The 27753-nt window shown below is 49.0% G+C and overlaps 2 protein-coding genes across 4 annotated transcripts in view; one reads left to right on the top strand and one right to left on the bottom strand.

The window, feature by feature from the left end:
• Positions 1-7103, bottom strand: part of GRAMD4 (GRAM domain containing 4) — a 78134-nt gene extending 71031 nt beyond the window's left edge. Inside the window, exon 1 of the mRNA XM_066990015.1 lies at positions 6918-7103. Within this exon, the coding sequence (XP_066846116.1) occupies positions 6918-6946 (29 nt within the window). The 5' untranslated portion in view covers positions 6947-7103. The remainder of the gene's footprint in view (positions 1-6917) is intronic.
• Positions 7104-7138: 35 nt separating this feature from the next.
• On the top strand, positions 7139-27323 carry LOC106042035 (histone H2B 5-like). 3 transcript variants are annotated; one of them, XR_010828481.1, is made up of 3 exons: positions 7139-7413; positions 22898-23365; positions 25144-27323. XR_010828481.1 is itself a non-coding variant. In XM_066990071.1 (2 exons), the coding sequence occupies exon 2, from the start codon at positions 22928-22930 to the stop codon at positions 23306-23308; it is 381 nt and encodes a 126-aa protein (XP_066846172.1). In that variant the 5' UTR covers positions 7142-7413; positions 22898-22927; the 3' UTR covers positions 23309-27323. The 3 variants fall into 3 exon arrangements, 2 of the variants coding, with proteins under 2 accessions (XP_066846172.1, XP_047924523.1); XM_066990071.1 differs by having other exon boundaries at positions 7142-7413; positions 22898-27323; XM_048068566.2 differs by lacking the exon at positions 7139-7413 and adding an exon at positions 7490-10550 and having other exon boundaries at positions 22898-27323.
• The last annotated feature ends 430 nt before the right edge of the window (positions 27324-27753 follow it).

The following is a 27753-nucleotide window of genomic DNA, read 5'->3' as shown; positions in this document are numbered from 1 at the left end:
TTGCAAGTTGATGCAAGACTTTGCCCTCTAAGGAGCTGTTTGTTATTATCTGATGAGCACAGTCTGAAGTTGTCCTAGTTGCAGTAACACAGGGATGCTTAGGATGTGTTGCTGCTCTCAAGTTCAGAGCTTCACAGCCACCTCTGTCCCACACAAACCGGATGGCTGCTGGCTGGAATCGTGCTCCTTGGCTCCGTGCAGCACTGGGAAGCAGCCAGGAACTTCAAGGATGAGACACGCAGACAGCTCCCTAAGGGTTACTCCTCATCTCAGGAGGGAAAAGGTGAGGAAGAAGAAAGATGAAGAAAGCCCTGAATCCAAAACAGTGAGTATATCCCCAAGATAGGATCCTGGATTACAAATCACCTTGCAGCTTGGTTTTAAATCAGGTAGTCACGGCTGTATTCACCAAGGACCACTTAAGTGCAAGGACCATCACACTGAAGGTAAACAGCATTTCATCTTTTGGTGTTGAACACGCTATATTTTTTTCCTGCTGCAACACGGCATCTTGTTGCAATAACTGCATCTTTTCCAAAATGTTCAGAGCCCAGGTCCAAGAGCCCCAGAAGAGGATTTTAAAGGTATTTACAGACTGGTCTCTTTGCTGCTGCTCAGACCTCCGGAGCCTGAGCTGGGCACACCACCCTCTCCAGGCAATGCAGAAAGCAAAAAGTCACAAGCTCCTGGCAGCGCCTTGTCCCTGGCACAAAACCTGCCATGGGTCCTACTTCTGCAGCAACGTCTGGAAAAGCAGCTTACACCTGAAGCCCAGGACCGTAAGGCTCCTTACACTCAGATCTGGAGTAAGTTACAGCAAATTACAGGGTTTTGACTCCCAAGTCAGTCCTCAAAAGGAGGGACCCCTACAGACATTAGCTGGCTCTACCAAAAGCAAACAGGAATAAAGATATCCTTTTCAGGCTCATAAAGCAGCATCGCGGGCTACACGTGGCCTTCAAAGAACATTTCAAGAACTCCTTCTCCAGAGGCTTTGCGTTTCCCCATCCCTATGGCTGTGATACTGATGGAATACTGCTGACAGCTATAAGCCCACATGCCTCTGTATAGCACTGCCACACTTCCCCAGCAATGACAAAGTGCTGTTAACCTTGAGGAGCGCAGGAGGTTATTTTAAAATGCAGTTACTGTGCACACCTGAGAACACAGACGAAATTCAGAGAAAGGGGAACTAAAGCACACAAACCATTTCCTGAGCGTGGGATTTCAGGTAGTAAAATCAGCAGTGTGAAACGGGAAGACTTTTTTTTTTTTTTTCCTGAAGATGGCTCCAGAGCTAAAACACCTGCTCATGCTATTTTTAAGAAGCTCCCTTTCTCATTCGCATCCCTAACGTGAAGACTCCTCTTTACAAAAGTTAAGCTAACGATAAACTTCAAGTTATGAAATAAACGCTGCTTTAAGCATCTGAAGACGTTCGTGGATCCTTCACTGAAAACTTGGATATTAATTTTCAGCCACCGAGACTTGGTTGGTTTCCAAACCAGTGAATTTCAAGTGTTCTCTACATAAGTAACCTTATACCTGAAATGAATATTGAAAGAACAACTGGCTTTTACAAGATATTAAAAATGCCAAGCATTAGTAATGCAAGATACTAATAAAAATCCCTGACAGTCCTATCAAGAGCTCTGAAAAGATGGTTATAGCGGTTGGAAACTAATTGAACTCAGGCACTAATTGTATACGTCAGGCCACCATGGAGTGCACGGCTTTGTTCTCTTTAATTAAGGTAAGTATAGATCTCTCATATTATGCCGTTATTTTCAGGGGACTACTTTAGAAATCTGAAATGCATCTGTTAACCATTGCATTTGAACATACAGAACTGCTGACTACTTTTTCCACATAATTTTGTCGTGTCCTTTAAGGAAGAAATTCTTCACTCAGAGGGCGGTGAGGCCCTGGCACAGGCTGCCCAGAGAAGCTGTGGCTGCCTCATCCCTGGAGGTGTTCAAGGCCAGGCTGGATGGGGCTTTGGGCAGCCTGGTCTGGTGGGAGGTGTCCCTGCCCATGGCAGGGGGTTGGAATTAGATGGTCTATATGGTCCCTTCCAACACAAACCATAATTCTATGATTTAAGATCCTCAAAAAACAGCTTAGTCAACTACATATAGATATACATGAGGGGACACTCAATACTCAAGAAACAAGAGTGTCCCTTCCCACAGAGTTTGATGAGAATCCCATGGATAGAGTGGTATTTCATGCTTTGTTCCTTTTTTTATTCTCCTCTCTCCCTCCCATTTATGAGCAGTGTTACTTGGCTGTCGATACTCCACTAACAGATTTACTCCCCACCTGAAGCACTGACCCAAAAATAAAACCCCTGTTTCTAAATTTTAAATGTAACACTGACTACAGCTACCCATGTAAGCATACAAAACAGATGTGGCAGAAGAGGAAACATCCGAACTTCACCGTGCTTACTTTAGTTTGTAAGACAGATGTTCACCTTCGGGCATGTCAGAAGGGAGACTCAGTAATGGAGGAAGTATCCACTGACAGGTGAGCCCTGATGGACTAAAATGCAGCGTGGGGTGGCTGCTGCAGAGCCAAAGCAGCACCCAGCAAAGATGTGCCCACACAAACACAAGCAAGCACTCACTCAGAACTGGAATGTGTTAAGTTTTAGACAGAAGTCCATATGTACACAGCCCGAGAAACACATACCCATGTGACTCAGTGTCTAATGATGACAATTCCTAGGCATGTGCATCCTGCAAACCGAGTCATAAATCCCTTAATCACGGGTCAAAAGATGTACCAATGTCTGCATTGACGGGATCAGGGAAAGAGGGCTGAAGCATCTGTTGTTGTTTTTTTAAACTGGAAACGTCAGCTCCTGCGGAAGGGCAGCAGCACTCAGAAAAGCTGCATCACCAGGGACTTACAGTGACCTCTAGGACCTGCATCCAGAGAAGAGAAAAAACACACACTCAAAATTAACTTTAAAAGTTACTTATTTTTTTTACTGCATACAAGGAAATAAAGACTGGTTGGCATCAGTCCCTGAGACACCTGGAACAAGCTTTACTCCAAGTCTGATGCACTCTTGATAGCATATTTATCTAGGACAGGCGACGCATTCTCAACGGGCGCTCGCAAAGAACTCGCTGCAATAACTCGGGATTTGTAAGAAGCTGCCTCTCAACTGAACTTCAGTTTCCGTTAAGATGAAGACACAGTTGTCAAACTAAAAGCAAACCAGACAACCGTAAGCATTCTCGAAGCATGTTTAAAAAATACCACTATCCAACAGAGCCAGCGGGTTTCTTCCTCATTAACATGGGTAAAAATTGAAGACACGTGGTGACCCGAGATGCAAACAGAAATAATTTTTCAAATGCAACTGAAGAAGTTAGGAGTCTTTACCTTCCACTGCTCTCAGAAGCAAAGAACCGCATTGTCAGTCATATAAGCATCTCTGAGGAGCTGGTCTCGTAAGCCAGGAATTAAATCTGCTACTACCGGAGCACACAACAGGAGAAAGGTTTGGGTGTTACAGGGAGGAGGGGGAAAAGAGCAAGAAAGCCACAAATAAGGTACTTATTACTAACCACAAATAAGGTACTTTTGATTTGCATTTGATCGCTACCCTTTAGCCAAGGCAAGAAGATCTACTGTGCAAGGGAAACTGTACCACTAAGACAAAGAAAAAACCTAGTCCTTCCTCTCTGCGAAGACTGCAGAGATTGTTAATATTTATGAAGCCTGAAGTGCCTTCAAAGACTTCTTACTTCATTTCCTTATGTCGTAACAAAAAGCAGCACTAACTCATTTCATTTTAAGGTAAGATCACCACTGAAATTTACTGTTTTAATAAACTCTGACCTCCCAGGAGACACATCTTTGCTTTGCCCCCCCACATCCATACGCCTGACAACGACCATGAGATAAAAAGAGAAAACTTGCATTTTTCAGAGACTTTAGAGATCAAAACACATAAACCCTGACATCATCATCCAAAAGCTAGGTTTAACGGCTGTATTACCATGCACAGGTTATTTCATAGATCAGCTCACAAACGTGCAAAGCCTGGATAGTAGCAGAGAGAGAATCTCTTTTGAAAGGCCCTGATGAAGCAATACTGTCAGAAGCTTTTCCTCCAGTCAAGCTCTGTGTCATGAAAACAACGCATTAGAGGAAGTCATCTCTGCTTCTGCAGTATGGATCCTGCCGTGCAGGCAGGATTTAACCCACAAAAATAAAACCATGTAGGGAAGAAAAGGAACCAGTGTTGCAGAAGAAAGCTAGAAAATTGTATACATTATCTGGGCCTGGCACAGTCAGCTTTGGACAAGAGGGCCTGGAATTCAGGATGGCAGATTTTCTGCACATAGTACTGGGGTCTTCTGGTAACGGCCAGAGCTTTGGGAACTCTAAAGTTAGAGTAACACTGATAAGCCTGACAAATACCGGGGCGAGGAGAGGGAGGAAGAGACCTGGACCAGCCACTGAGTAGCTACTTAGCTGTAAACAAACAAACAAAAAAAATCAGCAAGGTACTCAGCCATTGCTAAATAGCATCTTCCAGACCTATAAGAAACAAAACATCACAAAATGTGATCTGTTACTTCTTAAATAAAAAGACAATCATCATAAATCTTTTAATGGAACCATATGTTACACAAAACACAGTCTCATATCTCCCAGAATAGGGATGACTGATTCAAAACTAAAGGATGATTTTTCCATCATCACATGATGTGAGCTGGGGTCACTGTTAATTTTCCAGCAGATCTGCCGTTACTTTGGAGGTCAAACAGTTGACGTTGCTTCTTAGTTTTGAAGTCTCTGTATTAAAGAGTGAGTTCTGAAGTGCCAAATGATGCTGAAGACACCGCACACATACGGAGCATTACGCACAATGTTTCCTGTTCCAGAGGCGTGCCTGAATCTAACAGCAACACCAATCGCTTTTCAAACGCTGCAGAAGCTTCCTTACCAAAATAAAATCCATCTTCCCCCCCGAGGCTGCTATTCTCAAACAATACCGAATGTCTGACGTCCGATATCGCATGCACGCATTCTTATAACGAACTTCAGTCGGTTTCCACACGCTCCGAGCATCGCACGCCGGGAGGAGGGGAAGGGGCAGTGCCCAGCAGCTGCCCCTGCACAGGCAAGAGGCTGCACATGGCAGGGAAATCGCACCCAGCCAGGGCTGCTCCAGCCCCCTGCACGTTCCTCCCCAGCAGGGCTTTCTCCTCCGCCAGCCTCTCCTAAACCGGGTTCCCCTGAGGAGCGAGGAGAGGCTTTTCCCAGCTGCTGCCCTTAATTCCTCCCTCCCCCACAGGCATTTACGTCACCAGGCCACAGCGATGCTGCCACGGCGGGCAGGCTGGCGGGGGCAAGGACGGCGGCGAGAGCCTCGGTGCCACCTTCACCCGGCACCGAGGAGAGCCGCAGGTACACCCAGCCCGCTGCAGCACCCCAGCCCCTTCAGCTGGCACTCCCTGACCCGCTGGGAATAACGGGGCTCAGTAGCTACAACTAAAAACGAACCCATCGGTCCAACGCTACCCAGGTTGGTCCTACCTGCCGCCACCCAGAACCACGTCCGAGAGGTCACCGGCGGAGCTGGACACACGGAGTGTCCCGTCCTCGCTCCAGTCTGGCATCGCAGCCCCAAACCACCTGTGTTACGGCGGAGAAGCGAGCCGAGCGAGCTTGAGGCCACCGTATGAAAAACGGTGGGACCTCGCTTGGACTTTCAGGGATTTTTGTGCAATCTGATATCCCGACACGATGAGTTAATTTCCTATTTTATCCATTTCACAACCAGGAGGTTAAAGATCCAGTACCAGCTGCAGAAGACGACAGGCTAGGACTAAACAAGCCCTCCCTTCAGAATGACTAGATATGACATTAAGAAAAAAAAAAAAGGTTTAAGGCAGCTCACATCTCTAATTCTGAGGGACACAACTACTCATCGCACAGTAAAAATTAAGGCACGATACTGTCAGATAACGTGGAGCACAGATGCCCGGGATCCCTGCTTATTAAATATTTCCCCTCCCCGCCTTATCTAAACCATTACTGGAAACGCAAAACCCAACAACTAGCCCAGCGTTTATTCCACGTTCGTACAAGCTTAACACAGCTACCCAGCCCAAAACTGCAGCCGCGGTAACGAAGCACGACACGGAAACAGGGCAAAAAAGGCTGTTATTTCCCCCAACTTGCCCCATACGTGCATCGAAGCCTCGTGACGGCCTATGGAAGTGGGCAGGAGGCCCAGGCTCGATGTGCAGAGCTACAGGGCCTTCCTGAAGGGCTGACAGCCCAGTCCATAATCCGGCCTTACCCCAAGCTCCCCGGGAGGCTGCCTTCCTGCTGCGCTGCTCCCATGCCTCGCGGCCCCACATCCGCAGGGCACCTCGCTGGCTACTGCGGGCGAGCATGTGGCTACCGACAGGCGGGCACGCCGCAGCGCCCGGCAGGAGCAAGGCTCGCTTTCCACCCAGCAGGCAGCAGGGCGGCCGAGCGAGGCCCGATGGGGTCACCGCCACGCCATCACCCCCATCCCACACCACCACGAGCCGACCCCCGACCACCATCACGCCCCCCCCCCGACCCACCGCCACGGGGGGGCGGCCGGCCAAGGCTGCCACCCCGGCCCCGGGGCTGTGCTTACAGCCCTCCTGCGTGCTCCCCGCCGCGGGCAGCCCTCGGGGGCGGCCTCCCTTTCCCCCGCCGGCCGCAGGCAGCCCCATCTGGGGCGGACGCCGGCCGCCCGGCCCCGCTCCTGCGAACAAAAGCCGCGGGGCAGGCTGCGGGCACGGCGCGGCGATGGAGGCGGCGGCGCTGCCCCCCCGGGGAGGGAAGCTCCCGGCCGCGAGCCAGCCGCTTCTCCCCGCTCCGACCCGAGGCGGCCCCGGCGCAGCACTCACCCGGCTCGGAAATCGGAGCAAACTCTCATCCACGCTCCCCGCCGAGCCCAGGCCCCGAGAGCCGCTGGGCGCCCCCCGGGCGCGCCCGCTCAGCCCCCGGCCCTGCCCGGGCGGCAGCAGGTGCCCGTCCTCCTCCTCCTCCTCCTCCTCCTCTTCCTCCTCCTCCTCCTCCTCCTCCTCCTCCGTGCCCAGCTCCCCGCGCAGCCGCCGCTCGCCGGGGCCGCGGCGGGAGCCCGCAGAGGAGGCGGGGGCGGGCGGGGCGCTCAGCCCGGCCCAGGGGCGGCCGCAGGGGCGGCGAGCCCGAGCCCGGGCCCGGCCCGCAGCACCGGCACCGCCGCAGAGCCGGCCCCGGCCGCAGCCACCACCACCGCCGAGGCCGGCCGGCTGGCTGCCGGAGGCCCGGCTCGGCTCGGCCCGGCTCGGCCCGGCTCGGCCCCGGAGCCCCCCCCCCCCCGGAGCTGGCGTTGCGGAGGAGCGCAGACGGCCGGCAGGCAAGGTGCTCCGGGCCGGCGTGGTCGCGGCTGGGTGCGGAGCTGGGGCGGGCGGCGGGCGGCGGGCGGCGGGCGGGGCACGGCCCCGCGGGCTGGGCTGGCCTCGGAGCACCCGCCCCGCAGAGCAGGCCCGCGGGGAGATGCTGCGGGGGCATGGCCGCGAGCTGTGGAGGAGACGCTGAGGGGGTACAGCCCTGAAGGGTGTGCATCAGTGTTGGGGGTACAGCCCTGCTGGGGTACAGCCCTGCTGGGGTACAGCCCTGCTGGGGTACAGCCCTGCTAGGTGTACAGCTCTCCTGGGTGTACAGCTCCCCTGGGGGTACAGCTCCCCTGGGGGTACAGCTCCCCTGGGTGTGTATCACCGCTGGGTGTACACACCACTGCTGGGTGTCCAGCTCTGCTCAGCATACAGCACTTCTGCATCACTGGCGCCTTCTCGCCAGCCCCGCTGTCTTTCACCGCTAAGAGACGCGAGGAGCCTCCGCTGCGAGAAGCCCTTTTCATTGACCATCCCTCACACGTCCCGTCTCCCGCTTCCCAAGACGCAGGGGACATGGAGCGGAGCAGTCGCCTTGCAGCATCACACAGTTTTGTGAGGGATTTGTCTCTGCCTCATCGCATGCCTCTAACAGAAGGGACCGAGCCCCCGTGTCCTGTGCAGTGCCCCCCGCCAGCAGGGAAGGGGCGAGAGCTCCGTGCCATTTGCACTGCGGGTTTTCCTGTGTGCAGGGTGCTGGCGGCGTGCCGCGCTGACCGCCATTCTCCCGTCTCACGTCATCTCGTGCCCTTTGCTCGTGTGATGCCTCTGTAACTTTTCCCGAGATCGAGAATTTATGAATCGGAGGACGGGGGAGTGGATCCGTGTGGAGGCTGAGTCAGATCGTGAAAAAGCGAACGCCACGAGTGTGCAATTGCCTATCGCATTTACAAACATGGTTTCATTCATCCCCATATGTTGCTTCTGTTACTACTAATAAAGCTCTGGTTTCTCAGGCTGCTGCTGCCCTGGGAGCACTGTTTGATCTTCCCGGGGTTTTACTCTATAGCCTGCACAGTGTTTTTGTTATAGCGTGCTCTTTTCCCAGTGAGGTTCTGATTACCCTGAACACATGCTAATCACAGAAGGAATTTGATAATAGGAATGTGCTTCCCACACCCTCCTCTTGTGTTCCTATTATTTGTGGTGCAAAGGAGTGACGGTTTGGTTACCAGCAGCAATTTTTCCCTTTGTACTGGCAAGATTTGCCAATTATGAAAGCAAAACAAGCCTTTTCCCTGAGCGTGCACCCGTCTTAGCTTGGTATTTCTTTCCTTAAGCTGCTAATGATACCCAACTCCTTCATGGTGATTTTGGAGCTGCAGGAAATCTAGATTTGTCTACTGGAATATTTCTACCGAAGCCTCTAGACGCAAAGGGAGCCAGAGAGCAAGGTCTGCTTCGGGCTTAATGGTGTCTAGGGTTTTATTCCCCGACAGGGAGGTGTAACTGCAGGGTGTACGTTAATTAATTTAATCCAACATAGGGATGGAAGAAGGATTGTAGGGGAAGAAATACATTTCTTAAAGTTTCAAATGTGAGATTTAAATGGGAATTTCAGTAACCTTCGTGGTTCCTATCTTAGGCAAAAGGCGACAACCCAGCAGCATGGTATCGTTCGTCTTCTCCAGGGCTTCATTGTTACTCTCCTTGGTTTTAGCCTTTCACTTCCCAGGGAGTGACTTTGTCCCTCGCTGGGGGAGCCTCACCTCTTCCCTGAGGCTCCAGAAGTGCTCTTCTGGGCGGTCTTTTTTCCTCCAGCTGCTCATTTCACATCTCAGCTGTACCAGGCCTGTCTTACTGTGCCCCTCCATGTCTCTCTTCTGTATGTCTTATTTATCATTCAGTATTTCTGTCTTGCCAAACAACCTGCTGGTCACTGTATCTTCCCCTTTCTCTTTGCTTTTTGTCCACCCATGCCTTTTCTCTCCTTTTTGTCCCATTTCATGCATCCTCCCCTCCCATCTTTTTTTTTTCCTCCTCTGGCCTGTTTTCTGTTCCCTGTCTTACTCTCTCCTTTCTGAAATCTCTCTTCAGTCCTTGCTTTGTCCTCCTCTTAACATTTTTTCCCCCTCGCTGTTCCTTTGTTCACTGTCCCTCTCCATCCCTTCTCCGAACTTCCATTTACATATATATATGCCTACAGACACGTATGTGTACTCCACTCCAGATCTTCCCTTCTCCAGCTGAAACAAAGGAATGACTCATGCCGATATCCGAGCCTATTGCATCTCTTTCACAGGGCTGAAACACTCTGCTCTTTGCCCTTCCTCAAATACGCATTATCAGGTAGACGGAAGAATTAACTACGTGGGAAATGTGCCTGAATTCAGGAGTGAACTTGGGAAGGCAGCTTGTTCGGGCTGAGCTGTAAGCAGGAGCCCAAGGAATAATGGAATTTTCTTTGCATTTCTAAATCTGGTTTCAGTAATGAAAAATCCATAATATTAAATAAGGGACTCTGCTCTCAATTTAAATTATTCTTTGAAACCTGGACTGACCCAAAATAAGACCAAAAGATGTTTTTCTTTCTTTTTTTTTTCCCCAATTGTCCCGTTTTATACCTTTATTAAGCCACTTTTGTGCAGCTGTTATGAGAGGGAAGTGCTTTTTTCCTCATCAAGGCTGAGCTCTGCCCCCGAAAAGGGCTCTGTGTGGGGTGGTGAGACTGGGATCTTGGCTCGCCAGCTTCCCTTTTTTCTGGAGCCAGGGAGAGAGGAGGGAAATGTGACTGCAGGATCATAGGCGTTGGATGGAAGACAGAAGAATAGATGCATTACCCAAAAATGCTATTTTAACCTCAGGTGGTGGGGGGGTGGAGTTGTTTAATAATATTTCTCCTTGGTTTTCACTGCAGACAGCATCCTGGGGATCAAGGGCAACTGTTACATTTTGCTATTGAAATAGGACTCTTAATTTTGGAAAATCTGATTTATTAATTAAACTATTTTTTTTTCTCTTTCAAAGAGCATAACACTAACTGGCTGGAACGAACACAGCTCCATCCCACGGATCCCACCTCCGCCTTCTGGCAGCTTACCTGACTCATAAAGAGAGCGGGGGATTTTATGTGCCACCTACCTCATCTCAACGTTTTCCTTTGTGGTGAGAGTTAATCACCACTCTTGTCATATTATTGCACCGACCCTCCTGAAGATACGAGCTGTTGGGGGTGATCATTTATCTTTTGAACCATCCTGAAAACTTCTTGTAGAATAGTTGTGGTGGTTTTTTTTGCTTGTTTTTGTTTTTCTGAATTCAGTGAGAATAGATTGGTGGTCCACTGCAGTAAGTTTTTGTGTGCTAAGTGTTTAAAATGGCAGTTTATTGGGTTTACTCCGGGATCAGGGAAGAGAGAGCTTCCACTTGCAGAGGACTTGACTCTGATATGAGATGTGGAGAGTTGAGATGTGTCAGTGGAAGGGGAGGTCCTTCCCCAAGGTAATCCCTGCAGGAGGAAGAAGCTGTGGTGTTGTAGCCATGATGATTAAGGATTTTTGTTTTGAGAACAAAGGTGATGTTTGTATTAGATCAACCGCCAGAGTTGGAAAAATGGACGTGCTTTTGGGCACAAAATCTTTCCATATAACCCATTTGTACAACCTATATAGCCCTCTCACTTGTGAGGAAAGCAATTATAAGTAGTAGGCTGATCTTTTCCAGGCAGACAATGCTGCAGGAAAGAAGGCATATAGATAGCAACGAGAACAAGATGCAAAGATGGCAGTACAATGAATACAGTCTGTGCGGGAGGCAATGGAAGAAAGGGGAGGGAGAACTGAAAATGCACCTTCAGCACGATTGGTTAGCATTACAAAGAGGACGTGAATTAGCCTAGAAGGTGAGAGGACGCTTGAGCAGAAAAGTGTGTGATGTTTTTGCAAAAGAAGTTGCTGAAATGAGATACAGGAAGGCCAGAGAAGAAGGAACAGTTGGGACCACTCTGGATTTCAATGCTTTAAGAAAAATCTCAGTGTGAGGAAGGGCCAGAAAAAGCAAGGAGACAAAAAGAGTCTCCTTGTTCGTGTGCCACAAGGTCAGGCAGCATCAAGGAACAGGAATACCAAAAGAAGTGAACAATTAACAAACGTGGATGAAGGAAGGGTAAGGATGTTGCTAAAATATCAGCAGAGAGGGAGAAGTGGCACCTTGTCCTCTGTGGAACCTGGAAAATGATCGGGCATCAAGTGGGGTGCTGCAAGACAGGAGGCAGTGAGCGTCCTGGGGTAGGCAACAGGAGAGCATCCCATCAGCATTGAGCCATCTGACCACCCCAATATAAACACAGGCTATTTCCATTCTTGATGTGTGTAGGGCTTAAAATGCACTGCAGATACAGAAGCTGTGTCCTGAAGATAGGAACGCTGCAGCTGGCTCCCCTTTCCTGTCCTCCACACCTCTCTTCTACACCAAAATTAATTCCCCTCTTCCATCCTCTCATGCAGGGTGGGTCCTCAGCCCAGCTCTGATCATTTTTCTTATTGATTGTGCCTGGTTAAAAACTGGGGCAGAACTCAAGGGCTCAGGAGTCCCCCATAAAGACGTAGTTCTCAAAACAGAGGCATTAATGAGCTCTGTGGGGTGAGTGCTGGGAGAGGCACCAGCGGCGAGGAGGAAGAGCAAAGGGTGAGCTGTTTGCTGGAGGAAGAATCAGCTTGGGAAACCACAGCAGTGGGGAAACTAAAGGTGTGGAAGCCTCAGGAAGAAAACGAGCGTAGGAGGATGGAACCAGGGCTGGTTAAAAATAACAGTATGGTACAGATAATGTGACATTTTAAACCTGCTGCCTTTGAAAGCCCTTTTGTGTTTTGAAAAGCAAGTCTTTGCTGAGTTGTTAATTGCTGCTTACCAGCCAGGACCGCTCGCATCTGGGGCAATCACTTTGTCCACCAGCCCGTTTTCTTCACTGCTGCTCTGGTGGTTGCTGCTGAGCCTTCAGCAGGGAGCTCTTTGCACTCTTTCCTGACACAAATACTGATATATCCCTAATTATGCTTTGATCTCTTTGGGAGAAGTTCACCTTTTCCAGCTTGTAGTGACTAGCACGCTGACTCTACTTGATAATACTGACCACTACGTTAGGGCAGAATTAAAACGCCATTAAAACACTATTCACAGGCAGGTTGTACGGTGTGGAATTTGGGCGAGAGCTAACCTGGCCTGAGACACAGTTTTTCCAATGTTTCTGGGGAACTACAAGTTTTTCAGCCCCATGGCTGTTCAAAAGTCAAAGTAGGGTGTTAGTCCCTGTACAAATGCCACGTGTTGAATGGGACCGAGTGGCTGCAAACCTCCTGGGGCTTTGAAGCTCCTGGCACTTAAAATGGGTGTGAGAGAAGGAAGGAAGGAACGATAAAGAAAATAATAAGGAGAAATGTAATGTGAAGGGCCTCTTTACCTTTTAATAACAGTTCTTCAGTAGCACAGCAATATGGAACAGAAGGGGATCGTCTGGTTAATGCAGAGCAGGTACTTGCCATTGCCAGAGCCATATCCTAGAAATATTTAAAAAAAAAAAAATTATCAGATTTAGTCTTTATGGAAGATACAGGTTTCTTCATCTCTGCCCTCTTCTCTCTCCCCTCCACTTCTGTGGAGGATCCTACTTCCCATCTCCCGTGCGAATCTATTTGTGACCATTTTAACGCGATTCATTGTCAGTTCTTCTGGCGGAGTTTGCCTTCGCCTTAAATAATTCTTGCATCCTTAGCCTTCCCCCTGCTCCGTCTCTGCAGAGCAGGCAGCTCCCCTCCCAGTGGTGCTCTGCTGCACTTCACGGGCCGCGCTTTCCTCGTCCCCTGCCCTAGAAGAGGCTCGCCTTCCCCTGCTGCTGTGCCTAGAAGATGACCTCTAGCACTTGGATGACTCCCGGCTGTGGCAATGTGAGCTGCTGGCTGCAGCAGAGCAAGGTGTCGGCAGCCCTGGCTGGTATTCCTGATTCTCTTGCTGCGTGACGCGAGGTCTGGGGAAGGACGCTGATCTTTGTTTCCCTGCAGGCGCCGATGACAGGCACACGTCTTCATTTTACAGTAAAACTGCTATAATTGTGCCGAATTTATTATTAATATACACATTACAGACAGACATTACAGCATTTTGAATACTCTCTTACAATGAAATCTGACGCTTTCGGCTTGTGGCGTGTCATGCAGTCCCTGTGAGCGTACGTACCTGTTTGCTTTACAGATTCAACCCACGAATCCTGCATTTCCACGCTGCATTGCTGGGCACCTCTGCTTTACAGCAGTGATGAAGCAGCTTGCGCATACTCCTGGCTTTTTCATTAATTGCACGCTTTCCAATAATTTATTTTTTTAAGTATTTTCAGGGCTTGCTGACGTGTGGAGGCGCGGGCGCTGAACCGGAGGACTATCATTGAACTTGGAGACTCTCGTTTAGAAAGAATGTGGGTCATGATTGATTACATCTGCACATGTCATGCCCTCGCTTGGCTCTGTCTCTGCACGTGGGGGAGAGTTTGTGATGCTCACTGCCCAGTTCCATGGAGCATAGACCTACATACAGGGCAGAAAGGCTGTTAACATTTTTGCTAGGCTTCTTTCAGCCATGCCAAAGGGGCTTGGTGTTGTGATGCACCCATCACATCGCTCTTAAAACCCTCATCGCCTTGGTCTGGTCTTCAGTTTAATCTGAGAACGTAGCTATCCACTTCCCCATGGTTTTATATCCACACGTATTATCCCCAATCAGTGTGGTTTGGCCACAGTAAACATTTTGGGGTTTGATCCCTGCTCTCGTTTCTTTTTGCTATGCAAATCTGTAGCAGATAGAGAAGGTCACAGAAACCTCCTAAAACCCAGGAACGGGGCTTGTGGGAGGAAGAGGTGCCGCATACGTCTGCGTCGGTTCCCACATAGCTCCTGTCTCAACTCAGAAGCAGCTCTCATCTCCTGGGCTTTCTTATTCTCTCTCTACCACCCACGCTCCCCTTATGGCCGGCAGGTGATGGGCTGTCACTTTTCATATTTTTGGCCAAATGTGCTAAGTTAGCACATTTTTAATGGATGCCATTTTCAGCACCAATGAAAATAGTCTCAAATTTTGGTAATTCTCCATTACTCCATAAAAGTTATAAGAACTGCCTTTAAGTAAACTATTTTTAAGACTTATTACTATAGCTCCTTTAGAGACCATGGTTCCACTGTAGAAGGAGTTATTTAGATACAGGAATCTTGGTGAGTATATGGTCTTCTGATTTTCCAGAAAAATGTGATCATGGTCAAAAATCAAGCAATTTTCCTTTTTTATAAGGCACAGAGCCTTTTTTTTTTATCTACAGTTCTCATTTTCAGTAGGATAGGGTATCATGGAGCAAGTAACCTTCCTGACATGTAACAGGTGGATAGCATTACAGAACCCAGTCACCTCTGAATTTTGTTTTACACCATTTCCAATCATCTGCACGTGGCAAATCACCAGATTTGTACAGCCGGTGATGCTGTCGGGTAGCTGAGCTGATGCAATGCCTTGCTTTCTTCTCCTGCAAAGCAGGATTGCTCTAGTTCAGGTTGAGATCATCTGCATGTTTGGGGTTTGCAGGCTCCGACCCTTGTGTGCTCGGAGCAATTTTGCTGCGTTGCTCGGATGACAGCAGCTAACCCCTGCGCCGAGACACAGGGGCAGGTCCAGATAAGTCAGAGTGGGATGTAAAGGGAATAGAAGGCCGCTGCTTAAGGAAGGGATTTGTGGCAAAAGAAGCAAATCTGTGGAACTTGAGAGGAAGCTTGTGTTGAAGTTTATGTTGCGTTAAGGCTTTGACTTGCTGATAAGCCCCCAGGATGAGAGCGAGCCTGGTTGTGTTCTCTGTTGGGCAGTTTTAGTACTGAGGGTACGGAGGATGGCTGTGATAATGTACATCTCTTAAACTGTGGCACTCTTTGTGGGAAAGCTGGCTGGAGTGCAATTGTAGCAGATTTCAGTGCTGGATATACTCTCTTTCCTTAGGTCCTAGAAGTCAAGTGTGTAGATCAGAGAGATTCTGAAGGAGGTAGCTAACAAGAGAGCCTATGAAGAGCTGATAAAAGTCATGTTAAGTAGCTTTTTTATATACTCAGGTATTTATTTGCAGTAACAAAAGCCTGATAAAACACGGAGACTGATTTCTGTAAGCACTGAACCTCCTGGATTCCAGAGGAAATCCACATTGGCTGTTGGTGCTGAGCATCTCTAAACATCGTACTTGTGGCTTCAGACCCAGGTTAAACCCCCACTGACCCCAGGCATCTAATCAGAGAAAAAAACCAGCAATGTTTAGCCTTCTGACAGTCATTCCCCTTGCAGTACTGTGTCTCTGTTGGGCTCATGAATAACATTTTCTTTTCTTTAAAAACGCGGTGTATGTTCCTTGCAGATAGCTCTGATCTATGGTCCTGCTCCTTCCTTTGTGCATAAGCATCTCTGATTAATGCTCCCACAACCCTGGGAAGTACTTGCATCTTTGGTAGAGGTAGCACAAGAAATTACAGCTCTTGCTGGTGTTCAGAAATACGTTTTCTAGAATTGTAACCAGAAATGCCTGCAAAGAACAGCAAAGTAAAGACTACTAGAAGGAGTATCTGGGACCGAAATCCCAAATAATGTGTTGCCACAAGCAGTGATGAGGAGCAGTCAGTTAGGATGCTCGTGTATCTCCATGCTCCGTTCTGCCTGTATTTCTTCTAAAGCTGTAGGTCACTTCGAGCACGTGGTGCCTGTGTCTGGCAGTGAGTTGGAGCCTTGCTTTGGATATTAAAGGGCAGGGGCGTCTTCTGTTTGAATGTATTTTCATGGTAAGCATGAATGTCTTCAGTAGAATAATTGCGTGTGTGTCTCCAAAGTTAAAATTTAGCCTTTTAAATGATAACCTTACAGGAACAATCAACTAAAATGCAGCAGAGTATGTGGGATTGGGCATTATTACTGATACGGGATTACCTGGCGTCCTGACACCGACCTCTGCCCCTCCACCTATATAAGAAATCAGCCGTTTCAGATTAGTTTACCTTATCCTAGAAAACTACTTTGCTCATTACTTCAGACGAAAGCAAATGCTACCTCATCGTCACATGCTAGACAACACGCCAGGAGAAAAATCCTTTCCCGTCCAAAAGATGACTAGCAGCTTCTGCACCCGAGGAAGCACCACCGGTGGCTCACTGACTCATCGCGCTCCTGATCTGCTTTCCTACCTAGGCAAGGCTTGCGACCAAACAACCGTAAAATAGCTGCCTCATTTCTCAGTTTCTCAGATATTTTTCTCTCATTACTACTTAATGGCACCTGTTGGATCAGGGAGTTCTCGTTTAATAGCTGAGGTGGATGCCATGCGATGTAAAAGGAGGAGGGTTTGCAGAATTGCGCTGTTCCAGCACCAGTCGTTTGCTGACATCTGGTAATTTGTAAACTGTATTTAACAGATTTTCTGTCTGTGCTTTTGCAAGCATTTCTGAGCAGATGAAGCCGTTACAAAGCCTCCTATTTTCTGCAGAAACATTCTGTAATTTGTTGCCCTTCCTTGTGTTCGAGAGTAAAACAAACAGCAGCAGCAAATTTCACTGTAGGTTTCTAGACCTGTAGGATCAAAACCAGGTTTTCTTTATTTTGTATCACAGGAGAAACTGAGGAAAGGGATGATAAGTGGACAGAACTAGCAAAACTTTCATACGTAAGGTGCAGAGTGAAGAGCAAGATCCCACTGGCTGTCATTTATTCTCACCAGGATTAAAATAGACCATCAGAAGACCAGCAAATATCAGAAGAATATTGGATGTCAGAAAGATGAGAGCTTGTTTTTTCCTACGTATGTTTATTTTTTTTTTCAGCAAAACATCCTAAGAACAAAGTGCCAATTATAGAATTGTAACCTTTACGGCTGATTAGTAAGATACAACAAGGGAGCAGTGCAGTGGGCACGGGGATTTACAGCGGATGTCACAGAGCTCAGCACTGCGAGGACAGCTTTTAAGAGGAAAAAAGAAAGGAAAATCCCAGTGCCATTTCTACCTCTGCATGAAGAGAGTTCCCAAAGGGCATACAACGGTCCTTGTCATCCCTGCGCAGGTTTTCCAGACTCAGCAGCAAGCCCAAAAATAGCAAAAAAAAAAAATTAAATGCTGAAGGAGCTTCTCTGGCTGTCTAGCTATTAATATATTAGGCCTAGGGAAAACAGAGACAGCATCAGGCTTCACATGGGATTTCTCAGCAGGACTCTTCCATTTTAGATCCGAGAAACTGCAGTGATTTGTATCTTTGAATATGTTTTCAGCTCATTTTGCTTTTAATGATGCTGAGGAAAGGGGTGTCAACTGAAAGGAAGATGTATCTGCCATCCCTTGCTGATCTGGTTTCTAGCAGCAGGCGGGCTGCTGCTTACAGCTTGGGACTGGCTGGAAGAAATGCTGTGGTCGATTTTGTTGGTTTTTTTTTTGTTGTTTTTTTGTTGTTTTTCTGAGGAAGCGAAAAAAAAAAAAAGCCAGCACTGATAACTGTTTGCCTCACAGCATTAAAAGCAGCTGGAAAGGAAAAATGTGCCCGAAGACTTTCCTCAAAAGCCTGAGAAAATCTCACTTTGATCCTCCCAAGTGCCTGCTCTTGCATGGCCATACCCTGTGTCCCAAGGGACCCGGGTGGCCTGGACCTGGAGACCAGCATCGTCACCCCTCGTTAGGGGTGCTTGTAGGCGTCTCGAGCTGCAGTATCCCATGGGAGATGTCCGTCTGGGGAACAGAGCTCATAAAGCCTCTTCTAGATGAAAGGTACTTCAGTTTCCAGCAGCCACAGAACGAATGGCTGAGGCTGGAGGCACTGCTGAAGATCATCTGGTCCAGCTAGAGCAGGGTCAGCTGCTGCTAGAAGAAATGCAACTGTTTTCTTTTTTGTTTGTTTGTTTGTTTGTTTGTTTTGTTTTTTAAGGTAGGCCAGTTTTCCCTCAACAAACTATCCTTACGGACACCTTGGGAATAATCCCACTAATTCCACCTTTATACCAGAGCAGCACCTGTCTGTGGGGCACCTTCGCCTGTTGACAGAACCATCGGTGACACCGTGGGCCGTTGCTGACATGAGTTATTTGGCACCTTGCAACCCCAGTCAGGCCCTTTGTGCTAGGCACTGTCCAAACAGACTGGAAGGCAGGCAGCCAGTTCCCAAAGAAGGGATTATTTAGCTGTTAAGCTGTATGCTGCAAAGAATTAGGTGCAGAGAAGCAATGACATTGAAGCTTTTGTGCTAATCGCTGAACTTCAGCATCCTTGCTCCTCTCGTTGCAGCCATAAATGGGAGAGGAGCGAGCTCCTGGCTGCGCAACCCAAGGGCTCCAGCAAGCCGAACAGGCAGAGCTGTCCTCTAAGTGTAACCTTTTCTGGAGACAAATGAAGTCACCCCCGTGCCTTTTATGTGCTGCATTCCTTCTTTAGAAGTTGCATTGCAGCCTGCTTAACAATTGATATGTATTTTAGAAGCACATCCTTTTTAAAAAGCATAAGAAGCAGTCGTTTCCATTTTTCAGTTGCAGTGTTTGTCAGCCAGGGAATTAGCTCAGGAGAAAAAGAAGCAAGTGCGCAATTATTTCTTGTCTTGGAAAAATGCCTTTCCATTGAAAAGACTTATCTTCAAGTCTGCAAACCAGAACAGTAGGGGATTTATTTTCCCGGTGCTCCTTCCCAAGTAGAGGAAGAAAGGAAGACAAATTTTGGTGTCACCTGTCACCACAGGAAGAAAATGCAGTGACTGAGTGGGCAGGCAGCAGAGTTTTAAGACACATCCTGTACTTTTGGGGCAATCCAGAACTTACCCTTGCAAATCCCTCCACTGGGAAAAACACCCTGAAAGAATTAAGAAGGGCGGCAGAGTCAAGCAAATAGGTTGGTGAAAATGATGTCTTTGGAGGGTTTAAAGAAAAGGTTAGAAACTGATCTAGGAGGGCACGGCTGCGTACCCCAAGTCCTCAGAGCAAAGTGCAGAGCTCCTGAGGTTCCTTCCAGGTGGGCATTTCGGAGATGTTGGTGATAACTGTTTATCTGTATTCTCAAACTGCGCATTTTGCTGTGCCGAGTCCCAGAGTCCCCTTTTCCCTGAACATCCTGTGTGTCCCTAGGCGTGGGCTCTGTCAAGGTCTTTCAGCCCAGCTCAGCTGACTTGGCCATGAGCTTTGTCACGGCGTGAGTTCACCCGAAGGAGAGCTGCTCTCACAACCTGCCCATCCCCGTCCTCTTTCTGATTTTCTGAAACTGATTTTCTTTTAACTTCAAAGAGAGTCAGCAAAATAGGTTGGTTTATGGTTGCCAGATGCAATAACCACATACAATACAAATACAGGTTTCCTAAAGCTAGGAAAAGATACTGAAGCCCATAAAGCAAAGCCGGCTAAAAGAAAGCACCAACAGCTTTCAATCCATTTGTGTTTTTTTCTGTTTGTTTTGTGTGTGTTTTTTTTTTTCTTGTTCTTCATACCTGATGTTAGGATGTTGATTATTCCAGGGACTTGAGGGAGATTTATATGCATTTACCCGGTGTTATATTTTTAAATATTAGTGTACTTTAGGCACAAGCAGTTTGAGATGCTGGTGCAGTGAAGAGTTTGTTGTGTGCTTGCAGCCTGTTACACCAAGTTCTCCTGTGTCCTGGCCTTTTGTGCCTAGTAGGCCAATATCCCTTTTTGGAGTGACTGAATACTTGTTTTTGCAAGATGAAGCAAGGGCAACTTGAACAGGTCTCTTAGGCCTCAAAAAGAACTCCCATCAATGGCAAGGAAGAAACTGCCTCACTTGAGCAAAAACTCAATGCTGAGGATCACAGAATCACAGAACTGTAGGGGTTGGAAGGGACCTCCAGAGATCATCGGGTCCAACCCCCCTGCCAAAGCAGGTTCCCTGGAGCAGGCTGCCCAGGTAGGCGTCCAGACGAGCCTTGAATATCTCCAGAGAAGGAGACTCCACAACCTCCCTGGGCAGCCTGTCCCAGTGCTCCGTCACCCTCACCATGAAGAAGTTCTTTCGCATGTTGGTGCCGAACTTCCTGTGCTCCATCTTGTGGCCATTGCCCCTTGTCCTGTCCCCACAAACCACTGAAAAGAGGTTGGCCAAATCCCTCTGTCTCCCACACCTCAGGTATTTATACACATTGATGAGATCCCCTCTCAGTCTTCTTTTCTCCAGGCTGAACAGACCCAGGTCTCTCAGCCTTTCTTCATAGGGAAGATGCTCCAGGCCCCGTATCATCTTTGTGGCCCTCCACTGGACTGTCTCCAGGAGATCCCTGCCTTTTTTTGTGCCGGGGAGCCCAGAACTGGACACAGTACTCCAGGTGAGGCCTGACCAGGACAGAGTAGAGGGGGAGGATCACCTCCCTTGACCTGCTGGCCATGCTCCTTTTAATGCACGCCAGGATCCCATTGGCCCTCTTGGCCACCAGGGCACGCTGCTGGCTTGTGGTCAACCTGTCGTCCACCAAGACCCCCAGGTCCTTCTCCCCAGAGCTCCTCTCCAGCAGGTCGTTCCCCAGCCAGGATGTTGATGCCCAAGCTGGCTTCCAGATGAGGAGGTGTTTGGGGGGGTTGTCCTGAGCACAGAGTGTCCAGCAGACACGGGGCAGCAGGAGGGCTGTCTTCCCACCCCAGGGCCCTTCATGGCGGCACATGCACTTCTCTGGTGTGCAGCCTCGGACGCTTGTAGGATAAACTCACCAGCAGTGGTCCTGTTGCTTGCCACAGCTGGATGGCAGCATCTCACCTGCTGAGGACTTGGAGGCATGAAGTTTTCTCACAGGATTTGGAAAGAGGAGGCTGGTACCCACTGACTTGTGGGCACATTGATCCGCCTCGGCCTGCAGAGCAGAAGGTGTCTGCTCCCCCAGGGAGCATCCGGGAGCTTTTTATAGAGTTTGTTGCAACAGAGCTTGCATGTGATTGCATTTTCTTCCCAAATGCTGTGTCTGGCTTTGGTTGCAGATGTGGGTGATAGAGGAGAAACCAGGCATCTCGTTCCTTCCCAAGGAGGAGAGGCAGAGCTGAGCATGCAGTGATCACTTTGGTGCTGGCACTGCTTAGGTCCCTCTGTAACGCTCTGTATGTGCAGCCCATATGTTACATCCCAGATTTCTCTCTCCTGTTTACTTCTACCCATCTGAGCAACCTGGGAGGTGTCCCTGCCCACGGCGGAGGGGTTGGAATGGGGTGGTCTTTGAGGCCCCTTCCAACCCAAACCATTCTGTGATCTCCTCAGGTGCCATCTGCCCTGAAGCTCCTTTTTCTTCTCTCGTCTCTCTCAGCCAACTGTCTGTAATTCATAGGTCAACTCTGAGGGGGGCACAGCCTCAGCAGGAGGCAGGAGACTACAGAGCATTAAAAGCCCAAGCCCCGGAGTGATGCTGGAAGCTGATCCTCCAGCAAAGCCTGGAGGGGACTTGCCTTCCAAGGGAGCACTCAAACACAAAGCCATTTGTATTAATAGACCAGGCTGCAACACAGCTGTTCCCTTGGCCCACATAGCAAAGTGCATGTAGATGTGTAGTAAAGAGGAGGCATCCCTTTTATGACCTTTTTACATACTTTTTGTTGCCGCACTTCTCGACAACAGCAGTCAGCTAAAGGTCAGGGCCCTGCAAGTTGTGGCACAATTAATTAAAAGTCAGAGGGAGAATCTGGCATCTCTGGCATCAGCTGACCAACGGAGGCCTGCCCCCCCCAAAGCAGAAAGCACCAAATACCAAATAATTTCAGTCCACATAACTTGTCTCAATCGACATGTAGCCCTAAAGCACTTTGATTTTTTTCCTCCTGTCCCCATTCCTTCTTCTCTGTAGGGTGATTCCTGCCACCTCCTCTAAGCTTTTCTACTCTGTGGTATTTTTGCTAGCGAACGTTAATGCTGAGAGATTCCAGTACTGCAGCTAGCTGGCTTAAATCTGTTCTTTTTATGTTCCACTGTAGTGCATGGTATAAACCAATAGAAGTACGGGCACTCTCAAAGTAAGCTTTTGTGCACATGTGGAAAAAAGAAGGAGCTATTGGAGTTTGTAGTTACTGTATAAAACACTCTTGAGCATTCTCATATAAAGGTGGCTGCAGTGAGATCTTCCAAGTGTCTCCAGCACATTCCAGAAAGACTTAACTTAATCCATGCTGCAGTTAATGTTTTCCCTGGAGCTTGAATGTTCCTCTCAGAAATATGTCCACCCCCAACCCTTATTTACTAAGTGGATGCCAACTGGGTCTGGGTTCAGTGATGTTGACAAGGCCAGTGTCATGGGGATTTAAACAAAAAACAGCACAAAAACGTGCACAAAGCAGCATGGTTCTCAGCGGCAGTACAAAAATGCTTGCACAGGGTCACGGGGCATTTGTCTCAGATCCAGAGGTGCGACTGACTCAGCCTGTTCCATCTTTCAGTAGAGCTATCTATCCTGTAGGAGAATAAAAACGAACCTTTTTTTTTGTTGTTGTTCTTTCCAAGCAGCTCTAAGGACCAGAGGAGAGAGCCCTCAGGATGCCAGAGCCAGCCAAGTCCACTTCTGCCCCCAAAAAGGGCTCCAAGAAAGCCGTGACGAAGACCCAGAAGAAGGGCGATAAGAAGCGGCACAAGAGCAGGAAGGAGAGCTACTCCATCTACGTCTACAAGGTGCTGAAGCAGGTCCACCCCGACACCGGCATCTCCTCCAAGGCCATGGGCATCATGAACTCCTTCGTCAACGACATCTTCGAGCGCATCGCCGGCGAGGCGTCCCGCCTGGCGCACTACAACAAGCGCTCCACCATCACCTCGCGGGAGATCCAGACGGCCGTGCGCCTGCTGCTCCCGGGGGAGCTGGCCAAGCACGCCGTCTCAGAGGGCACCAAGGCTGTCACCAAGTACACGAGCTCCAAGTAGCCGGACGCTGCCTCTCCGACGGGACCGCTGAGCACCGAACCCTCCGCACAGGCACAGGTAGGCAGCTACGACCTGGATGAACGTCACAGCTATTCTCCGCGGCAATGTACAGTCTTGGGATGGGCATTAGAAGCTGTCTAGCGGAAGAGGAGGCAGCGAGCTGGATGTCGGCTTATTTTCATCGGGGGTTCAGGACGTGCTACAGGTTCTGCACGCTGCACCTCAGGCGATGCTGGTGGAGGAGGCCTCTGCTTTCACATCTCATCTGAAGGACTGGCTGCACTATATCCAAATTCTCCTCCGTGCTTGGAAAACATGCATGTGTGGCGCCGGCAGGGGAGGCTGGCCACTCCAGAGATACTGTCTCTGAAGTCTTCCTGGCTGCTTTCTTACAGTCATCCGAAATGGGCATCAGGGAGTCGGCGCTTGCATCCGCTCTGGTAGCCCAGCCCCAGCCCGTTGTACACAGCCCACCTGTGCAGGCAGAGGTGGCACCGACGGCCACAGCAACAGCTGGGCACAGTCCTCAGGCCGAAATCCATGCTGATCCAGCAGAGATCTCTGCTTGGCAGCGGTGTGCGAGGCCTCTTTCAAAGATGCCGTGATCATACCACGCGCTGCTCCTCCTCCTCGCTCCTGATGGAGGAGGGATGAGCAGGCTGGTGGTGCAGGCACGCGTGTCCTTGCCCGCCGGGATGCTGGAGCCACCAGCTGCCTCCCAGCTTGTGCCAAAGCATACGGGTGGGCAAGGGGAGTGTGGGACCACCTCCTGCCGCTGCTGCTTTGCCTCCTCTAAGACCTACTTCAGTGTGCAAGACATTGCTAATGCTGCTGCTTTTTGGAGACTTTTTTTTCTGCCTGTGCACTCCGTGTTCACTGTAAGGGTGGACACAGCGCAGTGGTGTCCAAGGGGGGATGCTCGCTGCGGGCAGCTCGCCTTGCCCCTACCTTTCCTGCTGCACTCATCTGCTAGCAAGCAAAGCAAAAACTGGGGCTGGGTGGATATGTAGGGACACTTAAAATATCACGGCATCCCAGTGGTGTTTTATGGATTAAATCCTTTTGAGCTAATTCAGATATTCCCCTCTTCTTCTCAAAGTCCACAGTAAGGTGAGCAATAATAAAATCCCAATAAAAGCCATAGAGATTAGTGGAGGAACGTCTCGGTTACAAGTTTAGCATGCAGGGACTGCTGGATAGCAGAACAAGAGCTTGTGTAGAAGTGGTGTGAAGCTGGAGCTTCCTACTCAAAACACAAAATTAGCCAACATTTTTAAAAAAACTATCAAAATCTCTGGTGGGCTGTAGCACTTCAGATCAAAAATATGCATGTCTTTAAAATAACAACTGCTCTTTGCAACTTGTTCTGTAAATAAAAAGGGCAGCAAAGATACAGGTTCCAGAACTAAGTGCAAGGTCTCTCCAAAATCCAAGACACCATTTTTAATCATATGATAAATTCCTACCCCTAGATATACCTTGTAATACATCCCTCATTTTTTCCTGCTTTGGTCCCCATCTTACCCTTTGAGAGTGATGGTAGCCCTTGACAAATTCACGTTGCTTTTGGAGATGCAGAATTCTACTTTCAGCCACATTTCATACAGTAATTGCAGCAGGATTCACTAGCGGTATCTTTCAGAAAGAGCAAAAGCCAGGTCTCAAGATGGTGGCACCCACAACAAGCAGCTCCCAGCAGTGGCATCTGTATCTAGTAGCAGAAATCTGTCATCAGTCTGAACCATTGGGCCATCACGCTTCGGAAGGGACAGCCTAGCACTTCACTTCACTTCCTTTTCTTTTTTTTTTTCTTTTTTCTTTTTTCTTTTTTCCAGTTAAAATGTCAAAATCAGATACCAAAGATGAAAATGTTCCTGCACTGTCACACGTGCACTGCTGAGCCACTGTCATTCTCCCACCAGAAATCAGAAAGCAGAGGATGCAGAAGGGGAATAAATGAAGCCAAGCGCTGGTTGGCGGCACTGAAGCTTTCTCCTCCAGTCCCTAGGAGCTGCAAGTCGGAAACCATCCGTTCCAGGGCTGCACCTCAGCGCAGGAACTGTTCCAGTTCCAGCGATGTGTGCACGCCGTGGCCCTGTCCCAGTGCTGCCCAGCACATCTCCTACACCCTCACTCTGCCAAGCAAAGCAGGGTCCCACTCTGGTCCCTGCAGCTGGCACAAGCTGCTGGCTGCGAGGAGTCACAAAACGTCCCTGAGGGGGCAGGGGGACAAGGCTGGGCTCCCAGGTGAGAGCCGACCTGCAGGTAGTCACAGCACTGCTCTCGTTCTCCTCCCTGTGCTGTGCCACAGTCGCCACTCTTCATTTCTGGAGGCTGTTCCAGGGAGAGGAGAAGTGGCAATTTAAGACCGCAGAAATACTTGAAGGCTTAAGGAGGGTGTTTATGTTGAAGCCAGGTGACTGAGGCTGATCATCTCCATCCATTTAGAGGTTAGGCTGTCGTTTCACACATAATTTGCTCTTCACTCTCCCTTCATGTCACTTTTTTACTTGCCCCTGACAACGTGGAGAAGAGGATTGAGGAAATGATCCAGGTTAAAATGAATAAAAGTAGTTTTTTGTTTGTTCGTTTGTTTTACATTTTTTTTTTTTTTTCTCTCTTGCAAGCTTCATTTTAACCCAGTTCTGGTGTCAGGTCTGATTTGTCACACCGACACTTGTGCCAGCCAAGGGAAGGGCTGACCCAGGAAAGGCAAGGCTGGCATAAGCTAGGACTGCCTCAAAAGCACTTGTGAAATCAATGGCCTTAGTGCTACAGGACAAGTGGAAAAAGGAAATCTGCGGCTCTTGCAACCTGTGCAGGCTCACAGATCACTTTGATGGGAATCATTTCGACTGGGATGGGCTTGGACTGAGCCTTAAAAGTGGAGACAATAGCAAATGTTCTAAAAATCCAAAGATCGTAGCGTCAGTTTTCAACTTATTAAACTGAGGTGTGACATGTTCCACAGATCCCTGGTAAGGAGGTGTTCTGCAGAGGTGGAGGCTCATACTTCAGGATCTGTGCTTTTCCAAAATACGTCTTTCCAGCTCTGACCAATACAACAGCTGAACAATGAAGGTAATATACCAAGCCCCCCTGACCCTACCTTATTCCAACTGCAACTCCAGAAGTATTTCTGGGACATTCCCAAGTTTTGACAATAAATAAAAAAAAAATCAACTGCAGATTGAAAGTTAGAAGAGGAAACTGCAGAAGAATAACACTGCATTGATATTAACCCTGTGTTAACCCCCATGTTAATGGAGGTCGTTGCACTAAGCTATTTGTTTTCATATACAATTTAGGAGAGAAATTTTTGCAATAGATCTACTTGTGATTTTCCAGTCGACTTCCCTAAAGTCCACCCATCACAGCAGATCTAAGCCCGCAGAAGAGCTGAGTGGCTGCGTGCTCAGTCTGGAGGTTTCCTCCCACTCGGGACAAATAGGTTTTGAGTCAAGCATGGGGAAAACACGAGTAGCAGCAGGTAGAGGACAAGTGCCTGCCCTGGAGGTCGCTGTGTGTGCTAGGAAGGGATGCCTGAACTGAGAGCAGGGAGGAGCCCAGCCCAGGACAGCCACGCGTGTCCTCCTGCCCTGGTGACAGGTAGCCCCATGTCCCAGCGCCCCACCACACCACGCCAAGCTTGGCATGGCTTGTGCACAGCCCTGAGCCTTCACCCCGTCATAGCACCCTCCGACAGTTTACATCCAGAGCAAATTGTTTACAGGGAAAGAAAGACTGTGAAATAAAGCATAAAACTCACTTGCTACCAGGATCTGGGGGAGATCCCTCCGACTAGTACCGGGGAGCAATCTCTCCAGCTTGCTATCCATGCATGGTATCTTGTGGGCTTGTGTACACAGACTTTTTCCGAGAATACGTGCTACATAATGTATGATCTATGTTATATTACCATTGTTTTATGGCATATGTTACAACTAATTATGTTTTCTGTTAAATGTATAAATAAAATATAAATGCAGACCTGATGAAAGTCAGGTGAGACACAGCTCTCAGACCTCTTTGCTTCTGCCACATCACGGGGCCCAACGTTTCTCACTCTCCATCGTATTTCCTTCAGTGTCTCAGGCTCGGGGAACCCAAGCAGTCCCCCAGCAGCGGCAGAGGGGATGGCACCACCTCGGTGACATCTGGTACCCAGCTTCTGCGACCCTATGGGGAGAGCCCGCCGCATCCCTGGGTGTTTTCCCTGCCATCCCAGAGCCACGGCATGGGGATGTCACCGTGAGTCCTCACAGGTGTGTCACTCACCCCTAACATCAGCGGGCGCCTTCTCTTCCAGCAAACCTGCCCAGGGCAGAGCTGAGCCAGCTCGTTCTGCTGCTGGTTCATCCATCTTCACCTGGGGGCGAGGAGGAGGATGGCAAAAAAGCAGCTTTACCTCCCACAGCCACCTCTGGCACCACACAGAGATGCTA

Source organism: Anser cygnoides, chromosome 1 (assembly GCF_040182565.1).
Source record: "Anser cygnoides isolate HZ-2024a breed goose chromosome 1, Taihu_goose_T2T_genome, whole genome shotgun sequence".
Taxonomy (NCBI): Eukaryota; Metazoa; Chordata; class Aves; order Anseriformes; family Anatidae; genus Anser; species Anser cygnoides.
The sequence above is the reverse complement of the archived record's forward strand: the minus strand, read 5'-3'. Positions and strand labels throughout refer to the sequence as shown.